Source organism: Cetorhinus maximus, chromosome 6 (assembly GCF_964194155.1).
Source record: "Cetorhinus maximus chromosome 6, sCetMax3.hap1.1, whole genome shotgun sequence".
Lineage (NCBI taxonomy): Eukaryota > Metazoa > Chordata > Chondrichthyes > Lamniformes > Cetorhinidae > Cetorhinus > Cetorhinus maximus.
In genome coordinates this window covers 78,319,817-78,345,492 of record NC_135884.1, presented here as the reverse complement: position 1 = coordinate 78,345,492, position 25,676 = coordinate 78,319,817, and the positions used below count along the sequence as shown (strand labels likewise).

The following is a 25,676-nucleotide window of genomic DNA, read 5'->3' as shown; positions in this document are numbered from 1 at the left end:
TCCCTGTAAATGTTTTCTATTCATGTGCTTATCCAATTCCCTTTCCAAAGCCCAATTGAATTTACCTCCACCACAAGGGGGAGGCGATGGCATAGTGGTATTGTCGTTAGACTAGTAATCAAGAGATCCAGGGTAATCCTCTGGGGATCTGGGTTTGAATCCTGCTACGGCAGATAGTGGAATTTGAATTCAATAAAAATCTGGCATGAAAAGTCTAATGATGACCATGAAACCATTGTTGATTGTTGTAAAAACCCATCTGGTTCACTAATGTACTTTAGGGAAGGAAAACTGTCACCCTTACCTGGTCTAGCCTACATGTGACTCCAGACCCACAGCTACGTGGTTGACTCTTAAATACCCTCTGAACAAGGGCAGTTAGGGATGGGCAATAAATGCTGGTCTAGCCAGCGATGTCCATACCCCATGACTGAATTTTTAAAAAGCCGTACATTCCAGATCATAACCACCTGTTGTGGGTCTTCTTCACCAAATCTGAGTGCCTCTGAGAGTCTGTGTGTCAGTACGCAGCAAGGCCAGCTGCCTCCCCCTTTGTGTCCAGGTGTTAAAACTTGCATCTTACTTTTGAACTGGGTCCCTATCCCCCATGGCAACCAGGTCTCATGGGCTTGTCTCTGGGCAGATGTCGTAGGAGGTCATATCGCCCCCTTCAAACTATTCCATTTTACCTTAAATTAAAAGAGACAGTTTAAAATATAACCACCTTATAAAGTCCAGTGGTCAGAACAAAGGGTGGAACCAGACCAGGTTCTGTCCCACCCAGCTGAATGACGATAGAGGAGTTTTAAAGGAAGTTGGGATCAACCGTGTCAAAAGCAGGCTGGTCGAGAAGAACAAAGAGGGATTGTTTACCTTCGTCATAATCACAAAGGATGTCATTTGTGACTTTGATAAGAGCCGCTTTGGTACTGTGGTAAGGGTGGAAAAAAAGAAAAGAAGAGGCAGTTAAGACACTGGATAGGCTAAAAACTGATAAAGAAGAGGTTTTAAAAAGATTGGGTGTGCTTAATTCACCAGGACTTGATAAGATACATCCGAGGATACTGAGAGAAGTAAGGAAAGAAATTGCAAAAGCATTGGCAGTGATCTTTCAATCCTCCTTAGATACAGGGGTGGTGCCAGAGGACTGAAAAATTAAAAATGTTACATCTTTGTTAAAAAACAGGTATAAGGATAAACCCAGGAACTACCAGTCTCAGTGGTGAAAGATTTTAGAAACAATAATATGGACATCTTCACTTTTTGCCCATAAATTCCCACTGTTCATAATCTAATTGCCAGAGTATTCAATCATATAATGTTGCTGCACATACACAAGCATTTTGATTCTCCAAGGTTGCTTTGACACAAACCACTGCCAGTCAGTTCCCATTCTCTCAGCCCCCTCCCCTCCCAAACCCTTTAATATCTCACCCAGTCTAATCCCATTCTCTTGCTTGCTCCCCACAGCCTTTAATATCCTAACTAGTCTAAACAAACCCCTGCTCACTCCTCACACACTTCATATGTCATCCAGACTAAGCCCACTCATCTACATACTTCCTGAACCCTTTAATATCCCATCTAGTCTAATCCTACTCTCCTACTCAATTTTCATATCCCTTAATACGACACCCAGTCCAATCCCACTCATTCGCTCAAACTCGTATACTTTAATATCCTATTCAGTCTAATCCCACTCTCCTGCTCACGACTGACACCCTTTAATGTTCCACCCAATATAATTCCACTTTCCTTGCACTCCGAACACATTAATGCCCCACCCAGACTAATCAAAACTCCTTCTCCCTCCCATGTTTTCTAATCCTACCTAGTCTAAACTCTCTCTCCATACCCTGTGAAATGTCACTCTGTCTAATGCCATTCATTTGCTCATTATCCATGCCTTAAATAACACACCCAGTCAGTCCCACCCTACTCACTGCCAATACTCTTTAATATCTAATGCACTTGATCAGCATTCTCCCACTTACATCCCATATCATATAATATCCCACGCTGTTTAATCCCACTTATTTGCTCACTTCCTTTACTCTTTAATACCCTACCCGGTCAAACCCAATCCCCTGCTCACTCCCCATTCTTCTTAATATCCCACCCAATCTAATTTCATTTGCTTACTCATTTCCATAACCTTTAATTTCCCCCCAGTCTAATCTTTCTCTCTCTCTCTTCCTCACCCCCTGTATCTTTTAATATTCCATATCCTTATGATGGTCTTGTTCCCCCGAAGGAGGAATCCCTGGGAATTCCAGGGCAGCGTGAAGGGTGAAATGAGTCACTCCCCTCTTACTGATGACCTTCTTTTGTCTGGGAAATGCCTGGAACAAAGATCTGGAAAACTAGTCCCATAATTGTTCCCTGAAATATAATTTGACATTTTCTTGTCTCATTGATTTTCTGTTTAACTTGACTTAATAATTCCTCAATATTCCTCTTTTTCTCATTTATGAAATACATTTTTTCTTAGCTCTGTACCATGTTTGATCACTGTACCACTGTACATTACTACTTCACCATATTGCACCAGTTGCATTTCTTTTTTTACTTTATTACAATTAATTTTGTTTGCAGTTGCACTGTTTTGTGAGCATTCCCCAGTGCTTAAATTTCAGCTCCAGTTAACTTTCTTGAATTCCCTTAACATTCCTTCAGTGTTTGCTCTATTGATGTCCAATATTTTGTGCTAATGAAGCACATAAGTGTTTTATCTGCTTACACGGTCTCCAATTGCCTAAAATTAAATTATTTTGATTCACCTGTTGAATATTTTCAGGATTGTATTTACATTTTTATGTCATTTCTTGTGTCATGTTAAGGTTAATATCACCTTGGTCTGTTTGCCATATTTGTGTTTGTATGTAGTATCTTGTTAATCCTCATAGCAATTTCTTAATGTAGAAGCAAAAGTTGCAACTCTGGTGAAGCTTTGAAATGCAGGAACTGGTTATGTTCAGCTGAATTCCTTTAACCAATCTTATTGATAAAGAATTTTTTAAAAATCTGAAGTCTTTCTTTAGGGCTTGTGTAATGCAGATTGGCAACATGCTTTACATCAGGTGTTCTCAACCGGGGATCTGCAGCTCCCTAGGGGCCCATAAGAATGTTTCAAGCGTTCTGCCAAAAAGGCTTACACAAACTAAAAGCTGGTGCTTTATCTCAGTAAGTGAACCCAGAATGGTGCTGCCAACCAGTGTTGGGATCTTCAACTATAAGCATCTCACCATCAACATCATTTCAGTCCTGAGTTCGTTCAGTTTGGCTGGGTACCCGAGTTTCTTTCACCTTGAACTAAACAGGGGTAGAGAACATATAGGTTGTTCTCTTCAGTTGGCGGCCTATTTGATTGGGTCTGGTGAACAAGGAGTAGAAAGACTTACATTTATATAGAGCCTTTCATGATCACCAGACGTCTCAAAGCACTTTATAGCCGATGAAGTACTTTTTGAAGTGTAGTCATTGTTATAATAGATGGAGAAACAGATTAAACTGTTGCTCAGGTCCATCCATTTTTATTGTGTTTGTTCATGTCACATCTGTTGTTTTCTACCTCTACTGCAAAATGTCTGCAACAGAACTGAGGGATTTATAGTTATACAATAATGAAAATCTCTCTCACAATTTCAATCTTTCAAATATAAAGAATGCAGAACAAGAGCCTTAATCCCAGTGGCATCTTAGAAGCAAATTAAATGTAATGTAACATTTGGGAAAGCTCCGTATCATAGAAAGAGAACATGTAGAGGGAGGCTAAAAGAAAATTTGAAAAATCTAAGCTTTTCTAGGAACTGAGACAATTAGAGGCATCAAGAGACTCATTTAGAGCTGGACACTGCAGTTTCAAGAGCAGAATGGGGAAGGGGCAACTGAGAGGTCAATGGTTCCAGTAAATCGGTGTCAAGCAACAAATACAGGGTCCAGATATGGATTTCAAACACTCTCTAACAGACAGACAGACAGATTCTACTGACCTGGCTACATAGAGTTTAGGTGCATGATGACATAACCAAGGGTTATGGACCCCCAAATATGCCCAAGTGGCCCACTGGAGTTTCCATAGGGCACTGGGGCTATTTCCCAGTACAGACCACTGGTTCTTGTTGGTAATGTCTTCAGTAGTTGTCTGTTTCTCCTTTAACCTTCAGCACAATATGTAGGGTTGATGGCAGGGAGTCAGCCACTTGACACATATGGGAAACTATGAATGGGTGATAAATGCTGGCATTGCCAGCGATGCATACCTCCCATGAATAAATAAAATGCAAACTAGAGGAGGGAGAGAGTGAATCACAAACTGGGGGAAGGAGAGAGAAAATAACAAAGTGGGGAATGGAAAGACAGAAACATATCGTGAGGGATTTATGTCAGCCTGTGATGTGTACTGTTGTAGAAAAAAACATTTACCATGGTAGGATTTTAACTCATGATCTCTAGGTTGAAGCACAAGCATTTCTGCTTTGAGAAATGTTTTCTTTTACATAGAAATACAAAGAGGTTACAGCATGGAAACACACCATTTGGCCCAACTAGCTCTTGTTGTTCTTTTCCCTCAGCATGCACAAATAGTCCTAATCTCTCTATCGTTATCTCTGACAGGGCATGTGCAGAGGCCTGGGCTCGAGGAGGATGGAAAGCTGAGAAGGAAGAGCGAATGCAGTGGGAAACGAGTGAGCGGAAGAAGATCCAGGACAGTCTTGATGCTCTGTCAGCTATTAAGAGGAAAGCTGAGGAGAAACGTAGACTCCAAGAAATGGAAGAAAGAGGTAGAAGCTGAGTTGACGTCATTTGAGCGCCTTTAAAATTTTTCACTCATGCTCCATGCACCAAAACAATTAAACCATGGGGTACTAACTGGTGTTTCCACAGCACAGTGGGAATGCATATCATGAATTAGGGCACTGAGTTTCCGTTCTTTCACTAATATTTGAAACATCATATACAATATGCTGATCTTAACCCAGAATTCCTATTAAATGCCCCCCTCCCTACGATGTTAACTTATAAAAGACCCAACCCCCCTTCCCCCCACCTGAGTTTGAAATGGGAATGCCTCTGTCGACGTCATTAGCTCTAACTGGTGCCACACTGGTCTTTCACGGCCTCATTCTGTAAACCCACAGGAGCTGCTCCAATGACTCAACTTTCCCACCACTGAGAATATGTGCTCTCTGATAGCACTGTACATTGGTTCTAGGATTTTATCCATTCTGTAGGTTAGACTGGAATCTTGAGATGGTGCTGATAGCATTTGCACATAGAATTGTACTCAACCACAATCTGTAACCTCATGGCCCAGCATATCCCCCACTCTATCATTACCACCAAGCCAAGGGATCAAACCAGCTTCAGTGAAGAGTGCAGGAGGGCCTTCCAGGAGCAGGCTGACAAGAATTAGGAGCAGGAGTAGGTCAGACCTGACCTAAGGGGGAGGCGGTGGGGTAGTGGTATTGTCACTGGTCTAGTAATCCAGAGACCCAGGATAAGGCTCTGGGGACCCAGGTTCGAACCACGGCACATGGTGGAATTTGAATTCAATCATTAAAAAAAAACTGGACATGGATGACCATGAAACAATTGTCGTAAAACTGCCATCCTTTCCTGGCCTACATGTGACTCCAGATCCACATAAATGTGGCTGCCTCTTAAATGCTTTCTGAGATGGCCTAGCAAGCCACTCAGTTGTGTCAAATCGCTAGAATGTCAATAAGGAATGAAACCAGACAGACCAGCTGACATCAAACTAGGCACCGGAAATGACAACAGGTATCCCTGCAAAATCCTCTTTACCAACATCTGAGGGCTAGTGCCAAAATTGGGAGAGCTGTCTCACAGACTAGTCAAGCAACATAGTCATTCTCACGGAATAATATCTTACAGACAGTGTCCCAGACACCACCAACACCATCCCTGGGTATGTTCTGTCCCACCAGCAGGACAGACCCAGCAAAGGCAGCGGCACACTGGAATACAGTTGGGAGGAGGTTGCCCTGGGAGTCCATAACATCGACCCTGGTCCCCATGAAGTCTCATGGCATCACGTCAAACATGGACAAGGAAACGTCCTGCTGATCACCACGTACCACCCCCTACCCCACGTCAGCTGATGAATCGGTGCTCCTCCATGTTGAACACCACTTGGAGGAAGCATTAAGGGTGGCAAGGGCACAGAATATACTCTGGGTGGGGAACTTCAGTGTCCACCACCAAGAGTGGCTCTGTAGCCCTACTACTGGTCGAGTCCTAAAAGACATGGGTGCTAGACTAGGTCTGCAACAGGTGCTGAGGGAACCAACAAGAGGGAAAAACATACTTGACCTCATCCTCACAAACCTGCCTGCTGCAGTTGCATCTGTCCTTGACAGAATCGGTAGGAATGACCATCGCACAATAATTGTGGAGACGAAGTCCCGCCTTCACTTTGAGGATACCTTCCATCGTGCTGTGTGGCACTACTACCGTGCTAAATTGGATAGATTTCGAACAGATCTAGCAACTCAAGACTGGGCAAGCATGAGGCACTGTGGGCCATCAGCAGCAGCACAATTGTACTCAACCACAATCTGTAACCTCATGGCCCAGCATATCCCCCACTCTAGCATTTCCATCAAGCCAAGGGATCAACCCAGGTTCAGTGAAGAGTGCAGGAGGGCATGCCAGGAGCAGCACCAGATATATCTAAAAATGAGGTGCCAACCTGGTAACACAGGACTACTTCTGTGCCAAACAGCATAAGCAGCAAGCGATAGACAGATGTAAGCGATTCCACAGCTAACAGTCCTGCCACCTCCAGTCAGGAATAGTGGTGGACAATTAAATAAGTCACTGGGGGAGGAGGCTCCACAAATATCCACATCCTCAATGGTGGAGGAGTCCAGCACATCAGTGCAGAAGATCAGGCTGAAGCATTTGCTACAATCTTCAGCCAGAAGTGCCGAGTGGATGATCCATCTCGGCCTCCTCCGGAGGTCCCCAATATCAGAGATGCCAGTGTTCAGCGAATTCAACTCACTCCATGTGATATCAAGAAATGGCTGAAGCCACTGGATACTACAAAGGCTATGGGCCCTGACAACATTCCAGCAATAGTACTGAAGACTTGTGCTCCAGAACGTGCCGCGCCCCTAGCCAAGCTGTTCCAGTACAGCTACAACACTGGAATCTACTCGACAATGTGGAAAATTGCCCAGGTATGTCCTGTAAACGAAAAACAGAACAAATTCAACGCTGCCAATTACCAACCCATTAGTCTACTCTCGATCATCAGTAAAGTGATGGAAGAGTCCATCAACGGTGCTATCAAGCAGCACTCGCTTAGCAATAACCTGCTCACTGATATTCAGTTTAGGTTCCGCTAGGATCACTCAGCTCTTGACTCATTACAGCCTTGGTTCAAACATGGACAAAAGAGCTGAACTCCAGAGGTGAGGTGAGAGTGACTGCCCTTGACATCAAGGCACCATTTGACTGAGTATGGCATCAAGGAGCCCTAGCAAAACTGGAGTCAATGGGAATCAGGGGGAAACTCTCCACTGGTTGGAGTCATACCTAGCACAAAGGAAGATGGTTGTGGTTGTTGGAGATCAATCAACTCAGTTCCTGGACATCACTGCAGGAGTTCCTCAGGGTAATGTCCTAACTCAAGAAGCTTGAAACCATCCATGACAAACCAGCCCACTTGATTGGCACCCCGTTCACCACGTTAAACGTACACTCCCTCCACCACCAATGCACTGTGACAGCAGTGTGTTCCATCTACACATCTACATGATGCACTGCAGGAACTCACCAATGGTTCTTGAAGAGCACCTTCCAAACCCACAACCACCACCATCTGGAAAGTCAAGGGCCGCAGACATATGTGAACATCACCACCTGGCAGTTCCCCTCCAAGTCACTCACTATCCTGATTTGGAAATATATCGCCGTTCCTTCACTGTCGCTGAGTCAAAATACTGGAACTCCCTAACTAATAGCATTGTGGGTGTACCTACACCACATGGATGCAGTGGTTCAAGAAGGCAGCTCACCACCACCTTCTCAAGGGCAATTAGAGATGGGCAATAAATGCTGGCCTAGCCTGTGATGCCCATATCCATGAATACATTTTTTAAAAATTGTTTTTTGAGTCTCTTCCACTATTCAATAGGATCATGGCTGATCTTATAGCCGCAGTATTTATATGGCTAGTCCAGTTCAGGTCAATGGTAACCCCCAGGATATTGATAGTAGGGGATTCAGTGATGGTAATGTAAAGGGGTGATGGTTAAATTCTCTTGTTGGAGATGCTCATTGCCTGGCACTTGTGTGGCATGAATGTTACTTGCCACTTGTCAGCCCAAGCCTAGATATTGTCTAGGTCTTGCTGCATTTGGACATGGACTGCTTCAGTATCTGAGGAGTCAGGAATGGTGCTGAACATTGTGCAATCATCAGCGAACATCCCTATTTCTGACATTATGATGGAAGGAAGGCCATTGATGAAGCAGCTGAAGATGGTTGGGCCGACAACATTACCCTGAGGCACTCCTGCAGTGATGTCCTGGAGCTGCGATGATTGACCTCCAACAACCAAATCAGTGGCCTCAACTCCATTTCCTTGTCTGTCCCGCATAACCCTTGACTTCCAAGAACACAAGGCTGATGTACAACTTGACGGGTGCATCTACTTTCTCACACACCACTCAACCAGAAATGTCAGCAGAAGTTGTGTCTCACAATTCCACACAAAAAAAAAACACCTGGCTGCTCCCTTTTGGAAAGAAAACATTTTAAACACTAAATACAAATTCTTCTCCCTTGATTCCCAATATTGTGGTCAACATACATACCTCTCCAAAGTTGGAGGCCAAGTGAGACCCAATCCCCGTGTTGGAGGTCTGAGTGAGCACACCCTCCACCCTCGCCCATCGGCAGCCCTTTATTAGGAGATCCAGGCAAGCCTCAATCTCCAGTGCTGTAAGTGTTCCCCATTTCCCAGTGTTTGGGGTCCAGATGAGCCCCATTTCCCAGTTTTTGGGATCCAGGGTGAGCCCCATTTCCCAGTGTTTGGGGTCCAGATGAGCCCCATTTCCCAGTGTTTGGGATCCAGGGTGAGCCCCATTTCCCAGTGTTTGGGATCCAGAGTGGGCCCCATTTCCCAGTGTTTGGCTGTCCCAGGTGAGCCCATTTCCCAGTGTTTGGAATCCAGGCTGAGTCCCATTTCTCAGTGTTTGAGGTCCAGATGAGCCCCATTTCCCAGTAATTGGAATCCAGGCTGAGCCCCATTTCCCAGTGTTTGGAGTGCAGGGTGTGCTTCATTTCCCAGTCTTTGAGGTCCAGGGGGGGCCCCATTTCTCAGTGTTTGGGATCCAGGGTGAGCCCCATTTCCCAGTGTTTGGGATCCAGGGTGAGCCCCATTTCCCAGATTTGGGGTTCAGGGTTAGCCCCATTTCCCATTGTTTGGGATCCAGGGTGAACCCCATTTCCCAGCTTTTGGGATCCAGGTTGAGCCCCGTTTCCCAGTGTTGGGGTCTACAATGAGCCCAATTTTCCCAGCTTTGGGGTCCAGGTGAGTCCGACTCCTCAGTTGTGACATGGTATATTTGGCAGCGATGCTATGCCTGTTGCCAGCTGGGGTTTGGGATATGGGAACTTCTGTGTATGGAGATCCTCTTGTCAATGGCTTTATTGGGGCTCACTGTAGGTTTGCCCCAACAGTTCTAGTAGGAATTTTCATAAAGGCTGAGGCTGTTGGGGGTTCATTGTACATCTGTGAAAGTCTACCAGAACAACCCAGCAGTTTTGGCTGTGATGAAACTTCTGTGATGTCCATGAACCTTGGACCTAAGTTAAGAGACAGAAGACAGAGAATAGTGGTGAGCAGTTATTTTTCAGACTGGAGGGAAGTTTGTAATGATGTCCCCTGGTGGTCAGTTTGGGCACTACTGTTCCATTGGTTATATTTCAGTGACCTGGATTTGGATATACAGGGCATAATTTCAAAGTTTACAGATATCACAAAACTTGAAAATGTGGTTGCATGGAGAATAGTAACAGACTGTAGGGGCATATGGACAGACTGATGAAATGGACAGACATATAGCAGAACCTATTTAACACAGATGAACAGAAATTTCCTGCAATCAACTGTTGGGTAGGCTGAAACAAATGCCTGTGGTCCCCATTGTAAAATCTGTACCTCAATACTGACTCCATTGCCCTCCCTGGCCATGGTCTGATGCTGAATTAGACTGTTTGCACCTTCACCACCCAACTTAACCCTGAGCTGAGCTTCCGACTCCATACCCTCTCAATCAACAAGACTGCCTACTTTCACCTCTGCTTCCATCTCTGCCTCAGCCCAACTGAAACTCTTGACCATGTCTTTGTGACCTTCAAATTCAACATTCCAATGCTTTCCTGGCTGGCCTCCCGCTAATACATTCCTTAAACTTCAGAACCTTGAAATCTCTGCTGCTAATTTCCAAACTCACACCCTCTGAATACCTCCTTTGAATGCTGTGGCTGTTGAAGTCACCAATCGCAACATTCTCCTGGTTAGTAGTGAAGGCAACTGGGAAGGTGAACTCATTTGGTGGCTTATATACTGCACTAGCTGATATTCCCATAAGTTGGATGTTAAGAACTTCAACTTTGGCATATTCTGACATGGAAGATTTATCATCAGCAACTCTGTTACAAACAAGAACAGTTGCCATGGGGTCTCTCTACCACAAGACTTATTTCTGGTATCCCTGGCCGGATGCTTGTGGCTCCTCTGTGTTTGGAATGAGTTGGAGATGTGGTTACATCTTGGATTTGGTATTTGTGTCTAGCCACATAACTAATCAATGTGAGAAAATGATCCTGGATCCTATTCCAAACTCCCAACATTGTCCAATAGAAATCAACTTCAATGATGTAGTCTTTGCTCACTCAGTACCTCTTCTTTGATGTTTAACTTCAGAAAGGCAAACCAAGAGAATAGGTTCTCTGCAGTTGTGGATGCTCCAGAAAATTATGACATGTTTGTAGAGATGATGAAAACCTCCTCTAGGAATAACATTCCCTGAGGATGCCAGACAAACTACATCCCAAGTTAATTAGAGGATGCTAAAGAACTCTATCTGTTTCCATGCAGATCTGTTTGGAAATGACTCTCAGGAAGCTGGAAAAAGACTAGTAGATTCCATATCAGAAGTAGCAGGAACTAATTGTGTTCACAGATATGTTGCAAAGCAACAGGAAAGCATGGAAAACCATCAGGGTAGTAGGAAATTACTTCACTAAATCACACCCACAGTACAAGATCACAGCACGTCAAGACACTCATCAGCTCCTCTTGAAAAGTCAAAATCATCATCCCAGCAAGGCAAAATACCCAATATCTTCAGGTGATTCTGACTTTTCAATCCCTTCATCATAAGCAAGCTGTTATTCGATATCAAAATGATCAAAAAAAAAAACCAACAAAGCAGCTGGACTCGATCATATTTTATGTGAACAAATCCAGCGATTTGGACCTGTGGCTATGTGATGGCTACTCAATATGTCCAACAATTGCTTAGCAACCAACAAAATTCCTAAGATTTGGAGACAGGCAAGAATAGTGTCAATTCTGTAGCCAGGCAAAGACCCAGCTAGCCCTAAGGGCTTCAGGCCAATCTCCCTGCTATGCCACAGCTGCAAAGTGTTGAGAGACTCAATCTAAATTGTTTGGCCCTCTTTGTAGATTAACCTCTCATCCCTGAATAAGCAGGATTCAGACCAGGGAAATCCTACACAAGCAAAACTTCTAATTCTCACCCAATTCATTGAGAATGACTACTAGACTGGACTAATAACAGGCTTAGCCTTCGTGGGCTTACCTGCTGCTTATGACAGAGTCGCTCATTGGATTCTTGCACAGAAGTTATTCGATGTTATCAAAGATACCAGATTAACTGAGCTGACAAGCAACATGCTGGCCACCCGGTGTTCCTTTGTTGTCCTAAATGGCAAGACAAGCAGATGATTCAATGGTTTACCTCATTGTAGTGTTCTCGCACCCTTGCTGTTCAATATATCAACGACCAGCCCATTCACCAACCTACCAGAGGGCCTCAACGCAGCTTGCAGAGCTAACACTGGCTGCCAGAAATAGACGATCTGTACCTGTTTCCTAGTATTGTTTCACCTGCTATAAGGAGCCAAGTTACATCAAGAGTAGAACAGAAAAAGCAGACTAGTGACCCTCATCATCCTCTCTTCCAGAAAGAACCAGCAACAAAAAGGCTTAAGTCAAGGCAGCTTCTTACATATTGTCCAGCACCCAGACTGTAACCCCCACAGCTGCCACCTTGCTTGATTGGTCAAGGCATCTACAGACAAAGATACAGGAATTCTCTAATGACCCCAGAGGAATCTGTTCCACCAGGAACCACCAAAATATGGCATACTTGGCTGTGTCTCAATCTGCTCAGGTCTAGTGTCAGCCACTGCAAGACCCTTATGCTGAAGTGGGAATGCAGCCAAACGAAGTCTGTCCACCATGACTGTGGAGAGGCAATCCAAACAATGAAACATATCCTAGAATGCCCTTTACTGCCCGAGCCATGTAACCCTGCAGATCTGAAGGTCTTCAACTCTTGAGTCAGAGCCTGTATGGAATAGTGACAAGGGAAGGTGTAGTAATACAACACAAGAACTCATCATGCTTGTGCTAGATCACCCAGCAATGCATCAATGAAAAAAAATTCTCATCTGTGTATTTAAACTCCTCCGTTTCCTCACTCCTCTCTATCCCTGTAATCTACTTCAGACTTGCAACCTTTGGGAACTCCTGCAATTCTGGCCTCTTGTACTTTCCCTAGTTTCCGATGCTCCACTTTTGGCAACTGTGTCTTCAGCTGCCACGGCCCTGTGTTCTGGAATTCCCTTCCTAAACCTCTACATCTCTCTTGCCTCTATGTCATTCCACAAAACCTACCTCTTGACCAAGCTTTTGGTCACCTGTGTTAGTATCTCTTTATATGGCTCACTGCCAATTTCTGATTGCACTCCTATGAGGCATCATGGAATGTTTGATGACATTAAAGGTGCTATATAAATGCAGACTGTTGTTACCTGCCTGCCATTTTGTTTTACAATAAGGTACCATCAGGGTGCTCCAAAATTCCCTATTAATTCAAACTTTTAGTTTTTAAGGCTTATTTTTATTGTTTTCACACTGTAATCCTACTTGTTTTTAATTCAAGGTGAAGAGCTTCCTTTGGAGTCCAGTATGTCTGTGGTAACTCCGTTTTATTCAAATGTAGACAGCCAACAAAAGATTGAGACATTTGTGAATGATGTAGTAAAAATCCAGGAGGAGACCTTGGCAGACCAGCAGCAAGAAGCTGAAAGAGAAAGAGCCAAGACAGATCCCAAGGATCAACGGAAAGGATCAAATACGGAGATGGTAGATCAGACTGCTTTACCTTACAGTTTGAATGCAGAGAAGAATACTGAGCTTGTGCAGTTAGAGGAAGGGATTTTCTCACCGTCGCTTGGCACTTCTAACGGATTGCAGAGCACACTCTTCAGCAGTGATACTGCAGGTTAATATATTTGCAAATTACCTCTTCATGGCATTTTTTAAATGTGCAGAAGTTTGATTAACAGTGAGAATCAGGGAGGGCATTGTCCCTTTAAGGCATCTGATGTTGACATTAGACAAGCAAAGTTTCCTTCCCATGCTGTACCTCATCTCGGTTAATCAGCCATTTATTCCTTGCATTCCTTCATAATTGGATGGAAAATGATAAAGATGGCAACTACACACACCCAGTGGTTCACTTTTATACTCTGCGATTAAGTCAACCTATCCCCACCCCACCACCTCACCACCCACCCTGCGCACCACAACCATCACCCTGCTGCTTTTGGAGGGATTTTTCAAGGATTCAAAGATTGACTTAAACACGATAAACATTGACACCTATGCTACTTGACATTGTCTGCTTTACAATGTTCCTTAATTCTTACCGTTTTGACCAAGCTTTTGGTCACCTGTCCAAACATCTCCTTATGTGGATCGCGGTCAGATTTCGTTTGATAACAGTCCTATGAAGTAGCTTGGCATGTTTTACTATGTTAAAGGCACTACATAATCGCAAGTTGGTGGTGATGTTGAATAATTACTTTGCCAGGCACTGACAAGAAAATCAGCCTCAATGTCCTCTAGACTTTCTTTATCCACATATTTTACTTTAAAGAAAGTGCCACGGTTTTTATTTGGTCTCTGGAAAATACATAGAACCTGTGTGAAAAGGTAACTTTCAGTTACAGCACCTTGAATTTTAATATACTACCTTATAATCAGGTAAAATATCTCAAGGCACTCCAGGTGAGCATTATCAAACAAAACTTACCACCAAATCATGTAAGGAGATGTTAGGACAAATGAGGTAGCTTTTAAGGAGCGTCATAAAGGAGGAAAGAGAGGTAAAGAGGGAGAAAAGGTTAGGGAGGGAATACTAGCTTAGGGCCCAGACAGCTGAAGGCACGGCCACCAGTGGTGGAGTGATCAAAATTCGCAACACTTAAGAGGCCAGAGTTTGAATTTTTCAGAGACTTGAGGCTGGAGAAGGTTACAGAGATGGGTAAGGGTGAAGCTATGGAGGGCTTTGAAAACAAGAATGAGAATTTTAAAATCGATGCAATGCTTAACATGGAGCCAGTGTAGCTCAGCGAGGACAGAGTGATGGGTGATCAGAACTTGATGCGAGTAAGAATGCAGGCAGTGGAGTTTGGATCATCTGAAGTTCATGCAGGAAGGAAAATGGGTTGCTGCCCAAGAGTGCACTGGTGTAGTCTAGCAGAGTTAGGCACTGATACTGAGCTGGAAAGGAAACTGTCCTACAGTTTCATAGCTGTTCCATCATTGTCAGCTTCACTTCAGGAACTTCAAGCAGTCCTTGACTGAATCATATCTGTGCCACTGTCTTAAACATGTGGCAACCATTACACTTGCTCAGGTCTGTCATTTTATACTGCTACTGGGCCTGTTAGAAATGTTTTGCTTATGTGTCTTTCTGTTGTTAGATATATCGTCAAACAAGGTGGCCGCTGAGAAGGTTCCAGTGACAGAGCTGGAAAAGACGGACATGATACAGACCATCTGTTTAGAAGGGAAGGAAAAGCTGTACATTGATGTGAGTCAAGTTGAAAAAGTGATCAAAGCTCACCAAATTTAAAGGGTTCTTTGGAAAAGTGTTCAGATATCATAGAATCATATCGTACAGAAGAAGGTTATGCAGCCTTTGAAAGAGCTATCCATACATCCCTCCTCTTTCCCTGTAGTCCTAAAAATCTCTCCTTTTCAGAATATATCCAATTCACTTTTGAAAGTTACAATTGAACCTTCTCCCACCACCTTTCAGGCTGTGCATTCAGATCATAACAGCTCACTGCATGTATTAAAAAAAACATTCTCCTCATCTCACCCCCTGGTTCTTTTGCCAATTACCTTAAATCTGTGTCCTCTGGTTACTAAGCTTTCTGCCAGTGGACATGGTTTCTGCCTATGTAGTCTTATCAAAACCCCTCATGGTTTTGAACATCTCTGTTAAATCTTTTGTTAACCTTCTCTGCTCTAAGTAGAATAGCCTATGCATCTCCAGTGCCTCTAAGAAACCCCCTCATTCCTGATACCTTTCTGGTAAGTCCCCTCTGCTTCCTCTCTAAGGGTTTGACATCCTTCCTAACATGTTGTGCCCAGATTTGGATGCAGTGCCCCAACTGAGGCCTAAGCAGTGATTTATAAGGTTTAGCATAACTTCTTTGCTTTTCTACTCCAGCTCTCTATTTATAAAGTCAAGGCTCCTGCACATTTTAAAATTTCTTTCATGGGATTTGCGTGTCGCTGGCTAGGCCAGCAACTTTTGCCCGTCTCTAATTGCCCTTGAGAAGGTGGTGGTGAGCTGCCTTCTTGAACCGCTGCATGTCCATTTGGTGTGGATACATCCACAGTGCTGTTATGGAGGGAGTTCCAGGATTTTGACCCAGTGACAGTGAAGGAACGGTGATATAGTTCCAAGTTAGGATGGTGTTCTTCTAGGTGGTGGAGGCCCTGCATTTAGAAGATGCTGTCAAAGAAGGCTTGATGAGTTGGTGCAGTGCATCTTGTATATGGTACATACTGCTGCCCCTGTGTGCACAGCTTCTTATTTTTTGAAGCCTATTGTGATTCTCCTCACTTTTTAATAGTGAGGAGGAATAGGAACAGGAGGGAGACCACTCAATTCCTCATACCCGCTCTGCCATTCCATTAGGCCATGGTTGATCTGTATCTCAACACCAGTTACTTTTCTTCATTCCATATCCCTTGATACCCTTACATAAACATATTGATCTCTCTTGTTACAATTATGAAGTTTATAAGAGTATTATGTTTTTGAATTTTGTCTTTAAGATAAAATGAATGGGGTTATGTGACCTGCTCTGAAGTCTGCCTGACAAGCAGCACTGTGGGTATACTTACACCACATGGACTGCAGCGGTTCAAGAAGGCAGCTCACCACCACCTTCTTAAGGGCAACTAGGGATAGGCAATAAATGCGGGCCCAGACAGCGATGCCCATATCCCATGAATGGATAATTTTTAAAAAAACAAGCTTGGATGGTTTGATTGTTAAAGATTAAAGGGGGCCCAGATTGTTTTACTGGGAGGAAGGAGCAAAGTGTTTACACTTAGAGACAATGGCAGTGTGCTAACAGTGGATAGACTGTCAGCCTCCAAAGCTCCAGAAAAGTGTTGAGAGTGTCAGCTTGTAAACAGTTGTGCTTTAAACTGTCCATTTACTTCCAAGATAAAAGAGTTTTGGGGTCTCAAGGATAGCCAATCAGCATTCCTACCTGGATACAAGGCCCAAGTGATTCATGTTGCCATGGAGATGCACTTTGCGAGGGGAAGGGTCTAAGATATCCCTAAAAACACACAGACAAGGATCTTTCAGGATCCGGGAAAGGGAGACTAGCTATGGGCAGCAGGGTGTTGGGGTTTACCATGCGGGTGGGAGCTTGCGCTTGGATTGAAAAGACCACATTCATGCGGAGTTAAGATGTGGTCGGAAGATTTGCCTAGCTTGCACTAGAGGAAGAATCTCCATAGGAAAAACCTCTCAGTGAATGAAAGTTGTGAGATTAAAAGTTCCCAGGCTGAGAAAGGAAAAGAACAAGAAGTAAACCCTCAGGAGCTAAGAATTAGCTTAGACAGGAGTATTAAATGTCTACTTAAAGGACAGTGTAAATATATCTATGGTGTGTTTTCGGTTGTGCTAAAAGAAAAAGGGCAATGTTCTGTTTTGTGCTTTAAATATAAGTTCCTACAAAGATAGTGGCCTGAATTTTCAGGATGGCGGAGGCTCAGCCGAGGAGTCGACAGGGAACACATCCTCGCCGACTCCAGCTGCCCCGATGCCATATTGCGCTCTAATGAGCATTGATTGGCATAAGGCGGGACTTCTGCCCCTCACGTGGGAGGATATCCTGCCCTGGAGACCTGCCAGCCAATCAGAGGCAATGCAGGGAGCTGCCTGGCAGCAACACCCAGGACCCGGAGAATAAGGTAAGCGGCAGGGGTTCCAGGGTGGGGAGGGTAGGGAAGGCCTGGGGGGTCGCTAGGGGGCAATTGGGGTCCAGGGGGATAGGCTGGTAGGGGAGGGAGGTCCAGAGCTCACTGGGCTTTAAGGGGGCTTCTGACGGAGGCGCCCCACCGCCCTTTTCCTGCCCAAGATCCAACTATCTTTATTTCTGGCCTTCCTCCCCTGAGTTATTGATCTTATGGAGACAGTAACAATCTTAGTCTTGAAGGCTCTAATTTTCCCAGCTTCCACAGCCTTTTGAGAGATTGGTTTTGGTTTTCAGATTTCCGCTATCCTTTGTGTAGAAAAGTTGATTCCTGATTTCACTCCTAATTGTCTGTAGAGGCAGTGTCTAATGGAATAGTCTTTTAAAGAATATTACTGATCTTGTTGGGTTTTAGTAACAATCCAACAACTTCATAGTTCTAATGGTGCTAGTTTTTTTTTTATTTTCAATCTTTTTTAACTGAATTCAAATCCTACAACTGGTAGAATTTGAACTGGTATTCCCTGCACTACTAGTACCATGCCATATCTAATACAAAAATTCAGAAATGAAGAAGGCATGATAAGGATTGCAGCAGAGGGACTGAGGTAGGGTTGTAGGCAGGTGACATTACAAGGTGGAGTGTGGAGGTAAACACAATAGAGAGAACGTGGTGTCTAAAATTCAACTTGTATTTGAATGGGGCAGCAAGATCCTGAGCAGCCTGAGAGAATAGCTTGGGTGCAATCAGTAACAAGGGAGAGAAGTTTGTGGGGAGCTGAGGATGCTGATATTGGTGTTCCCAGTGATGAGTTGGACAAAATTGTATATTAGCTAAAGAATCTGACAGCATAGGGGCTGTCAACAGTTGGGATATTTAGTCATAGGTGTCATGGGCAAGCATGTGGAAACTAACCCCATGTCTGCAAGTTCTACTGCTGAAGAGCCTGACATATATGAGGAAGAGGAAGGGGTCAAGGATGGATATTTTCAGGGATTCCTGAGACGATGGCACAGTTTCGGAAGAGGAGCTATTGCTACAGATACTCTGACTGTGATCAGGTAGGTTTGAAACCAAGCGAGGGTAGTTCCACAATGCTGGATGGAGGGAGGCATTGAAGAATGATGACATGACTGACACTGCTTAATACTCCTTAGAGGATAAGAGGGATATAGCATCTCATTCACATTTACGTCTTTTGACTTTGTTTAAGGCTGAGGATATTATGAACTCCCTAATGTCATTCAGAGTAATAGAGGGCGAATCACTGGGATACTGCGAGATAAGGAGACTCATTCCAGACTTTAGGGATTTAAGCAGAGAGCACACAGAACTGGGAGGTAACAGCATTAGGGAGGAAAGGGAATTGGAGCTTGGGTAACAATTGATGAACAAGGAAGATATGTGGGTGGACTTTTGAAGAGCCAGTGATAATGAGTTTTGAGGGGAGAAGGGAGCCAGTTTTGGAAACAATGAATAGTTGAGTGGCAGGAAGATCAAGGGAGCGAGGAGTGGTTCTTATAAATGAGAGGAGAATTGAGGCAGAGTAAAGCAGCAGAGAGAGATGAAGGTTCAGTATTGGGGGAGGAGTGAAAGAATGGGGCTTGGGGTTTGGGAGGCATGTATTGGGACAGAGTCTTAATCTAGACAATGAAGAAGTTCATGAGCTGCTCACGGAATAGGCTAGAGGGTCTAAATGGTCGATTTTTGTTCCCATATTCCTAGGGGCTTAGGGCCTGTACAAAATGAGGAACTTGGATTTGTTATTAGTAAAGAAATAGTCCTGGAAAAGTTACTGGGATTTAAAGTCAACAAATTTCCCTGGACCTGATGACCTGCATACTAAGGTTTTAAAAGAGATAACTACAGAGATAGTGGATGCATTGGTTTTGATCGTCTAATGTTCCTTAGATTTCAGAATAATGCCCATGGACTGGACGTTAAAGAACATAACCCCACTGTTAAGAAAGGAAGAAGAGAGTAAACAGGAGATTATAGTCTAAGAATTGTAGTAGGCAAAATGCTAGAATATATTATTTGGGATGTGGTAACGGAGCATTTAGAAAGTATGATTATTATTAAATATGATTAGCCAGAGCCAACATGGATTTATGAAAGGAAAATCATATTTGACAAATCTGTTAGAGTTTTTGAAGTTGTATTTAGCAAGGTAGATACCTGGGAACCATTGGACATAGTCTGCTTGAATTTTCAAATTTTCAAAAAGCTTTCAATAAGGTGCGACATAAGAGACTTGTTTCACATAATTAGGGTTCCTGGGATTGAGAGTAGTGTATTAGCATGGATTTGGACGGATAGATGGGACATTTTGGGGCTGGAACTACTGCAAGGATTTATGCTTGGGCCACAGCTATTCAGAATTTATATCAATGATTTAGATGAAGGAACCGAGTGCAATGTATCCAAGTTTACTGGCAACATAAATTTAGGTAGAAAAGTAAGCTGTGAGGTGAACACAAAGAGATATGGACAAAATAAATGAGTAGGCAAGAACATGACAGGTGGAATATAATGGGAGGAACTGTGATGGAAGAAAGAACAGAATATTTTTTAAATGGTGAGAGACTGGGAAATGTTTGTATTCAGCGGGAGCTGGATGTCACAGAATCAAAGAAAGTTAACATACAGGCATTGGCAATCTGCAATATTACAATACCAAAAGAAGGCTTTTAATGTGTGGGGCCTGTGAAATACTCCACACTAACAAGACTTTCATATGTTGAGAAGCATTTGAAGTCAATATCTCAATGATACAAAAACAAAATAATGTGGACAAATGCAAGGTAATGCATTTTGGAAGGTCTAATACAGGCAGGAATTACACAGTAAATGGCAGAACCCTTAAGTGCATCGACAGGCAGAGGGATCTGGGTGTACAGGTCCACAGGTCACTGAAAGTGGCAACGCAGGTGGATAAGGTAGTCAGGAAGGCATATGGCATGCTTGCCTTCATTGGCAGGGGTATTGAGTATAAAAGCTGGGAAGTCATCCTGCAGCTGTATAGAACCTTGGTTAGGCCACACTTGGAATATTGTGTGCAATTCTGGTCACCACATTACCAGAAGGATATGGAGGCGTTGGAGAGGGTGCAGAGGAGGTTTATCAGGATGCTGCCTGGTCTGGAGGTTATTAGCTATGAGGAGAGGTTGGAGAAACTCGGATTGTTCTCACTAGAGCGACGGAGATTGAGGGGCGACTTGATAGAAGTTTACAAAATTATGAGTGGCATGGACAGAGTAGATAGTCAGAAGCTTTATCCCAGGGTGGAAGAGTCAGTTACTAGGGGACATAGATTTAAAGTGAGAGGAGAAAGCTATAAAGGAGATGTGCGGGGCATGTATTTTACGCAGGGGGTAGTGAGTGTCTGGAATTCGCTGCCAGAGGAGGTGGTGGAAGCAGGTACGATAGTGGTGTTTAAGAGGCAGCTTGACAAATACATGAATAGGATGGGAATAGAGGGATACGGACCCCGGAAGTGCAAAATGTTTTAGTTGACGGACAATATGATCAGCGCAGGCTTGGAGGGCCAAAGGGCCTGTTCCTGTGCTGTACTTTTCTTTGTTCTTTGGATGCTGGAAATCTGAAATAAAAACAAAGAATGCTGGAAGTACACAGCAGGTCAGGCAGCATCTGGAGAGAGAGAAATAGAGTTTATAGAAACAGAGAAACTAGGAGCAGGAGTAGGCCATTCGGCCCTTCGAGCCTGCTCCGCCATTCAGTATGATCGTGGCTGATCATCCAACTCAATAGCCTGCTCCCGCTTTCTCCCCATACCCTTTGATCCCTTTCGCCCCAAGAGCTATATCTAACTCATTGTTGAAAACATACAATGTTTTGACCTCAACTACTTTCTGTGGTAACAAATTCCACAGGCTCACCACTCTCTGGGTGAAGAAATTTCTCCTCATCTCAGTCCTAAATGGTCTACCCCATATCCTCAGACTGTGACCCCTGGTTCTGGACTCCCCCACCATCGGGAACATCCTTCCTGCATCTACCCTGTCTAGTCCTGTTAGAATTTTAAAGGTTTCTATGAGATCCCCCTCATTCTTCTGAACGCCAATGAATATAATCCTAATCGATTCAATCTCTCCTCATATGTCAGTCCCGCCATCCCAGGAATCAGTCGGGTAAACCTTCGCTGCACTCCCTCTATAGCAAGTACATCCTTCCTCAGATAAGGAGACCAAAACTGCACACAATATTCTAGGTGTGTTCTTAGCAAGGCCCTGTACAATTGCAGTAAGACATCCCTATTCCTGTACTTGAATCCTCTGGCTATGAAGGCCAACATACCATTTGCCTTCTTTACTGCCTGCTGCACCTGCATGTTTACCTTCAGCGACTGGTGTACAAGGACACCCAGGTCTCGTTGCACATTCCCCTCTCTCAATTTATAGCCATTCAGATAATCTGCCTTTCTGTGTTTGCTACCAAAATAGATAACCTCACATTTATCCATATTGTACTGCATCTGCCATGCATTTGCCCACTCACTCAGCTTGTCCAAATCACACTGAAGCATCTCTGTATCCTCCTCACAGCTCACCCTCCCACCCAGCTTGGTGTCATCTGCAAATCTGGAGATATTACATTTAATTCCCTCATCATTAATACACATTGTGAATAACTGGGGTCCCAGCACCGATTCCTGCGGTACCCCACTAGTCACTGCCTGCCATTCGGAAAAAGACTTGTTTATTCCTACTCTTTGTTTCCTGTCTGCCAACCAGTTTTCTTTCCATCTTAATACACTACCCCCAATCCCATGTGCTTTAATTTTACACGCCAATCTCTTATGTGGGACTTTGTCGAAAGCCTTCTGAAAGTCCAAATAAACCACATCCACTGGCTCCCCCTCATCAACTCTACTAGTTACATCATCGAAAAATTCCAGTAGATTTGTCAAGCATGATTTCCCTTTCATGCTGACTCTCTCCAATTCTGCCACTGTTTTCCACGTGCTCAGCTATGAAATCTTTTATAATGGACTCTAGAATTTTTCCCACTCCCGACATCAGGCTGACTGGTCTATAATTCTGTTTTCTCCCTGCCTCCCTTTTTAAATAGTGAGGTGACATTAGCTACCCTCCAATCTGTAGGGACTGTTCCAGAGTCTATAGAATCTCAGAAGATGACCACCAATGCATCCACTATTTCTAGGGCCACTTCCTTAAATACTCTGGGATGTAGATTATCAGGCCCCGGGGATTTATCGGCCTTCAATCCCATCAATTGCCCCAACACCATTTTCCTACAAATACTGATTTCTTTCAGTTCCTCCCTCTCACTAAACCCTGTGTTCCCCAACATTTCTGGTATGTTATTTGTGTCCTCCTTTGTGAAGACAGAACCAAAGTATGTATTTACTCGGTCAGCCATTTCTTTGTTCCCCATTATAAATTCCCCTGTTTCTGTCTGTAAGGGACCTACATTTGTCTTCACCAATCTTTTTTTATTTGTGGCCCTTCATCAGAATGATGAAAGGCCATTGACCTGGGACATTAAATCTGTTTCTTTGTGTTTCTCTCTACATAAATTCTGCCTGACATGCTGTGTATTTCTAGCATTTTGTGTTTTTATTTATTGTCTCAGTGATGTTCAACCCTGCTCAGATAGGTCTGTTAATCTAAATGCCATTCATAGATGGCAGAGACCATACTTCCAGTCAATAATCTAACACTATATCATATATCTGCATCAGTATTGGTTTGTGAAGTGTTCAAAATCTAAATTATAAAATTAAACCAGCAGAAATTCATCTTTCAAAATACTTTGTGGAAATAAGAGCATTGTGTGGATGGGGATTAAATTTAATACTGGCCTGATTTTTAGTTTTAATCTTCGTGTGTCAGGTGATCTTGCACGCATTTAAAGATGCTCTGTTTGGATTGCTTGTAAGATTTTAAATAAGTTATTTGTACGTATCCAGATTCACATATAGGTATGCAATTTTAATGAACTCCAGCTTCCTGCTTCTTTACAGGATCTACCTGACTTGGAAGATATAGATATCAGTGACTCATCAGAACCTGAACAGACCTCAAGCTACAAGGTAAACTACTGAGTTGTCTCCACTTTGCTTCCATTCAAGTTTCTTTATAACCGTATTTAAATTGAGCTTGTTGTTTTGTTGGACATCTGCCTGTCCACCTATCAAATTGAAAGTCTGTAGAGCAAAATTGCTGTTTTGATTCATGCTTGCCATTGATGGAAGCAAACACAAGGCTCACACAGTGCTCCTGAGCCACTGTGCATTCCTGCACATATAGAAGGTCAAGCGAAGTAACTTCAATTTTTGCAGAATGCTCCTTGTGTATAATAAAGGATGAGCAATGATACCTAAGATTCAGCAGCTACAAAAGATTGTCCGACTACTGGGCTAGTATACAAATGGCTGTATGGTGATGAGCAGGCTCTTGCAAAGCAGAGGCCCACCTTCAAGTCTAGACTCCACCAGCTGAGGGCAAATGTAGAATCATATGCAAGATGAATGTAGCTCATGTTTCGCCTCCTTCCAAACTTTTACCTTATAATGTAGAGAAGGATTATATAGGATATACAGTACAGAAACAGGCCTTTTGGCCCAATTAATCCACTTATGCTCCACTCAAGCCTCTTCCCATCTTTCTTCAACTAAATCTTTAATCGTGACTTTCTATTCCCTCTCCCTCATTTGCTTGTCTAACTTTCCCTTAAATGGATCTTTACTATTTGTTTCAGCCAGTCCCTGAGGTAGCAAGTTCCACATTCTCATCATTCTCTGGGTAAAGAAGTTTCCTATGAATGTATCAGTACTTTATGATAAGCATGTTTCTACATTTCCAAGGTAGAATACAGTATGCAGCACTTTGACCTACCAGTAATGCAGAGTGGTCTGCACAATGGAAAGGATATGAACAATGGGCAAATTGTTAGCCCTCTGGCCCGGTAAATGAGGTACACGCCAAGCAGTTGGCCCATATCCTGAGAAGGCCTAATCTTTGGGAATGCTTGAACAGGCAAAGAAACTTTTCACTAGAAAAGAGATGGCTGAAGTGTGACCAAATAGAGGCCTTTAAGATTAAGAAAGAGTTCAATAGCGCAGATACAGATGTTTCCACTTGTGGGGGAGACAATATCTAGGGACCACAAACACATGATAATCACAAATAAAACATTAGAAACTTGTAATTCAGGTTACACTTCTTTACCCAGAACCAGAAAACATTGAGTCGAATAAAATGGTAATTAAGGAATATGAGGCCATTTAGATACTGTAGCCTGTTGCACCATTCAATGAGATCATAGAAACATAGAAACTAGGAGCAGGAGTAGGCCATTCGGCCCTTCAAGCCTGCTCCGCCATTCATTATGATCATGGCTGATCATCCAACTCAATAGACTGCTCCCACTTTCTCCCCATACCTTTCCCTTTCGCCCCAAGAGCGATATCTAACTCCTTCTTGATGTTTTGGCCTCAACTACTTTCTGTGGTAACGAATTCCACAGGCTCACCACTCTCTGGGTGAAGAAATTTCTCCCCATCTCAGTCCTAAATGGTCTACCCCATATCCTCAGACTGTGACCCCTGGTTCTGGACTCCCTCACCATCGGGAACATCCTTCCTGCATCTACCCTGTCTAGTCCTGTTAGAATTTTAAAGGTTCCTATGAGATCCCCCCTCATTCTTCTGAACTCCAGCGAATATAATCCTAATCGACTCAATCTCTCCTCATATGTCAGTCCCGACATCCCAGGGATCAGTCGGGTAAACCTTCGCTGCACTCCCTCGATAGCAAGTACATCCTTCCTCAGATAAAGACACCAAAACTGCACACGATATTCCAGGTGTGGTCTCACCAAGGCTCTGTACAATTGCAGCAAGACATCCCTGTTCCTGTACTTGAATCCTCTGGCTATGAAGGCCAACATACCATTTGTCCTAAACAAAATAAAAACAGAATTACCTGGAAAAACTCAGCAAGTCTGGCAGCATCGGCGGAGAAGAAATCAGTCAACGTTTCGAGCCCTCATGGCCCTTCAGCAGAACTGAAGCATAGTTTCAACAAGGGAGAAATATAAA

At 43.5% G+C, this 25,676-nt stretch overlaps 1 protein-coding gene across 5 annotated transcripts in view; it reads left to right on the top strand.

Moving 5' to 3' along the window:
* The window catches only part of dnaaf1 (dynein axonemal assembly factor 1), a 190,442-nt gene that overhangs the window by 143,670 nt on the left and 21,096 nt on the right, over positions 1 to 25,676 (top strand). For 4 of the 5 annotated variants that reach the window (XM_078543904.1, XM_078543903.1, XM_078543902.1 and 1 more), the window contains 4 exons: positions 4,618 to 4,784; positions 13,236 to 13,577; positions 15,064 to 15,173; positions 23,598 to 23,666. In XM_078543904.1, coding sequence (XP_078400030.1) covers positions 4,618 to 4,784; positions 13,236 to 13,577; positions 15,064 to 15,173; positions 23,598 to 23,666 — 688 coding nt within the window. The remainder of the gene's footprint in view (positions 1 to 4,617; positions 4,785 to 13,235; positions 13,578 to 15,063; positions 15,174 to 23,597; positions 23,667 to 25,676) is intronic. The other variant, XM_078543905.1, reaches the window with a different exon arrangement.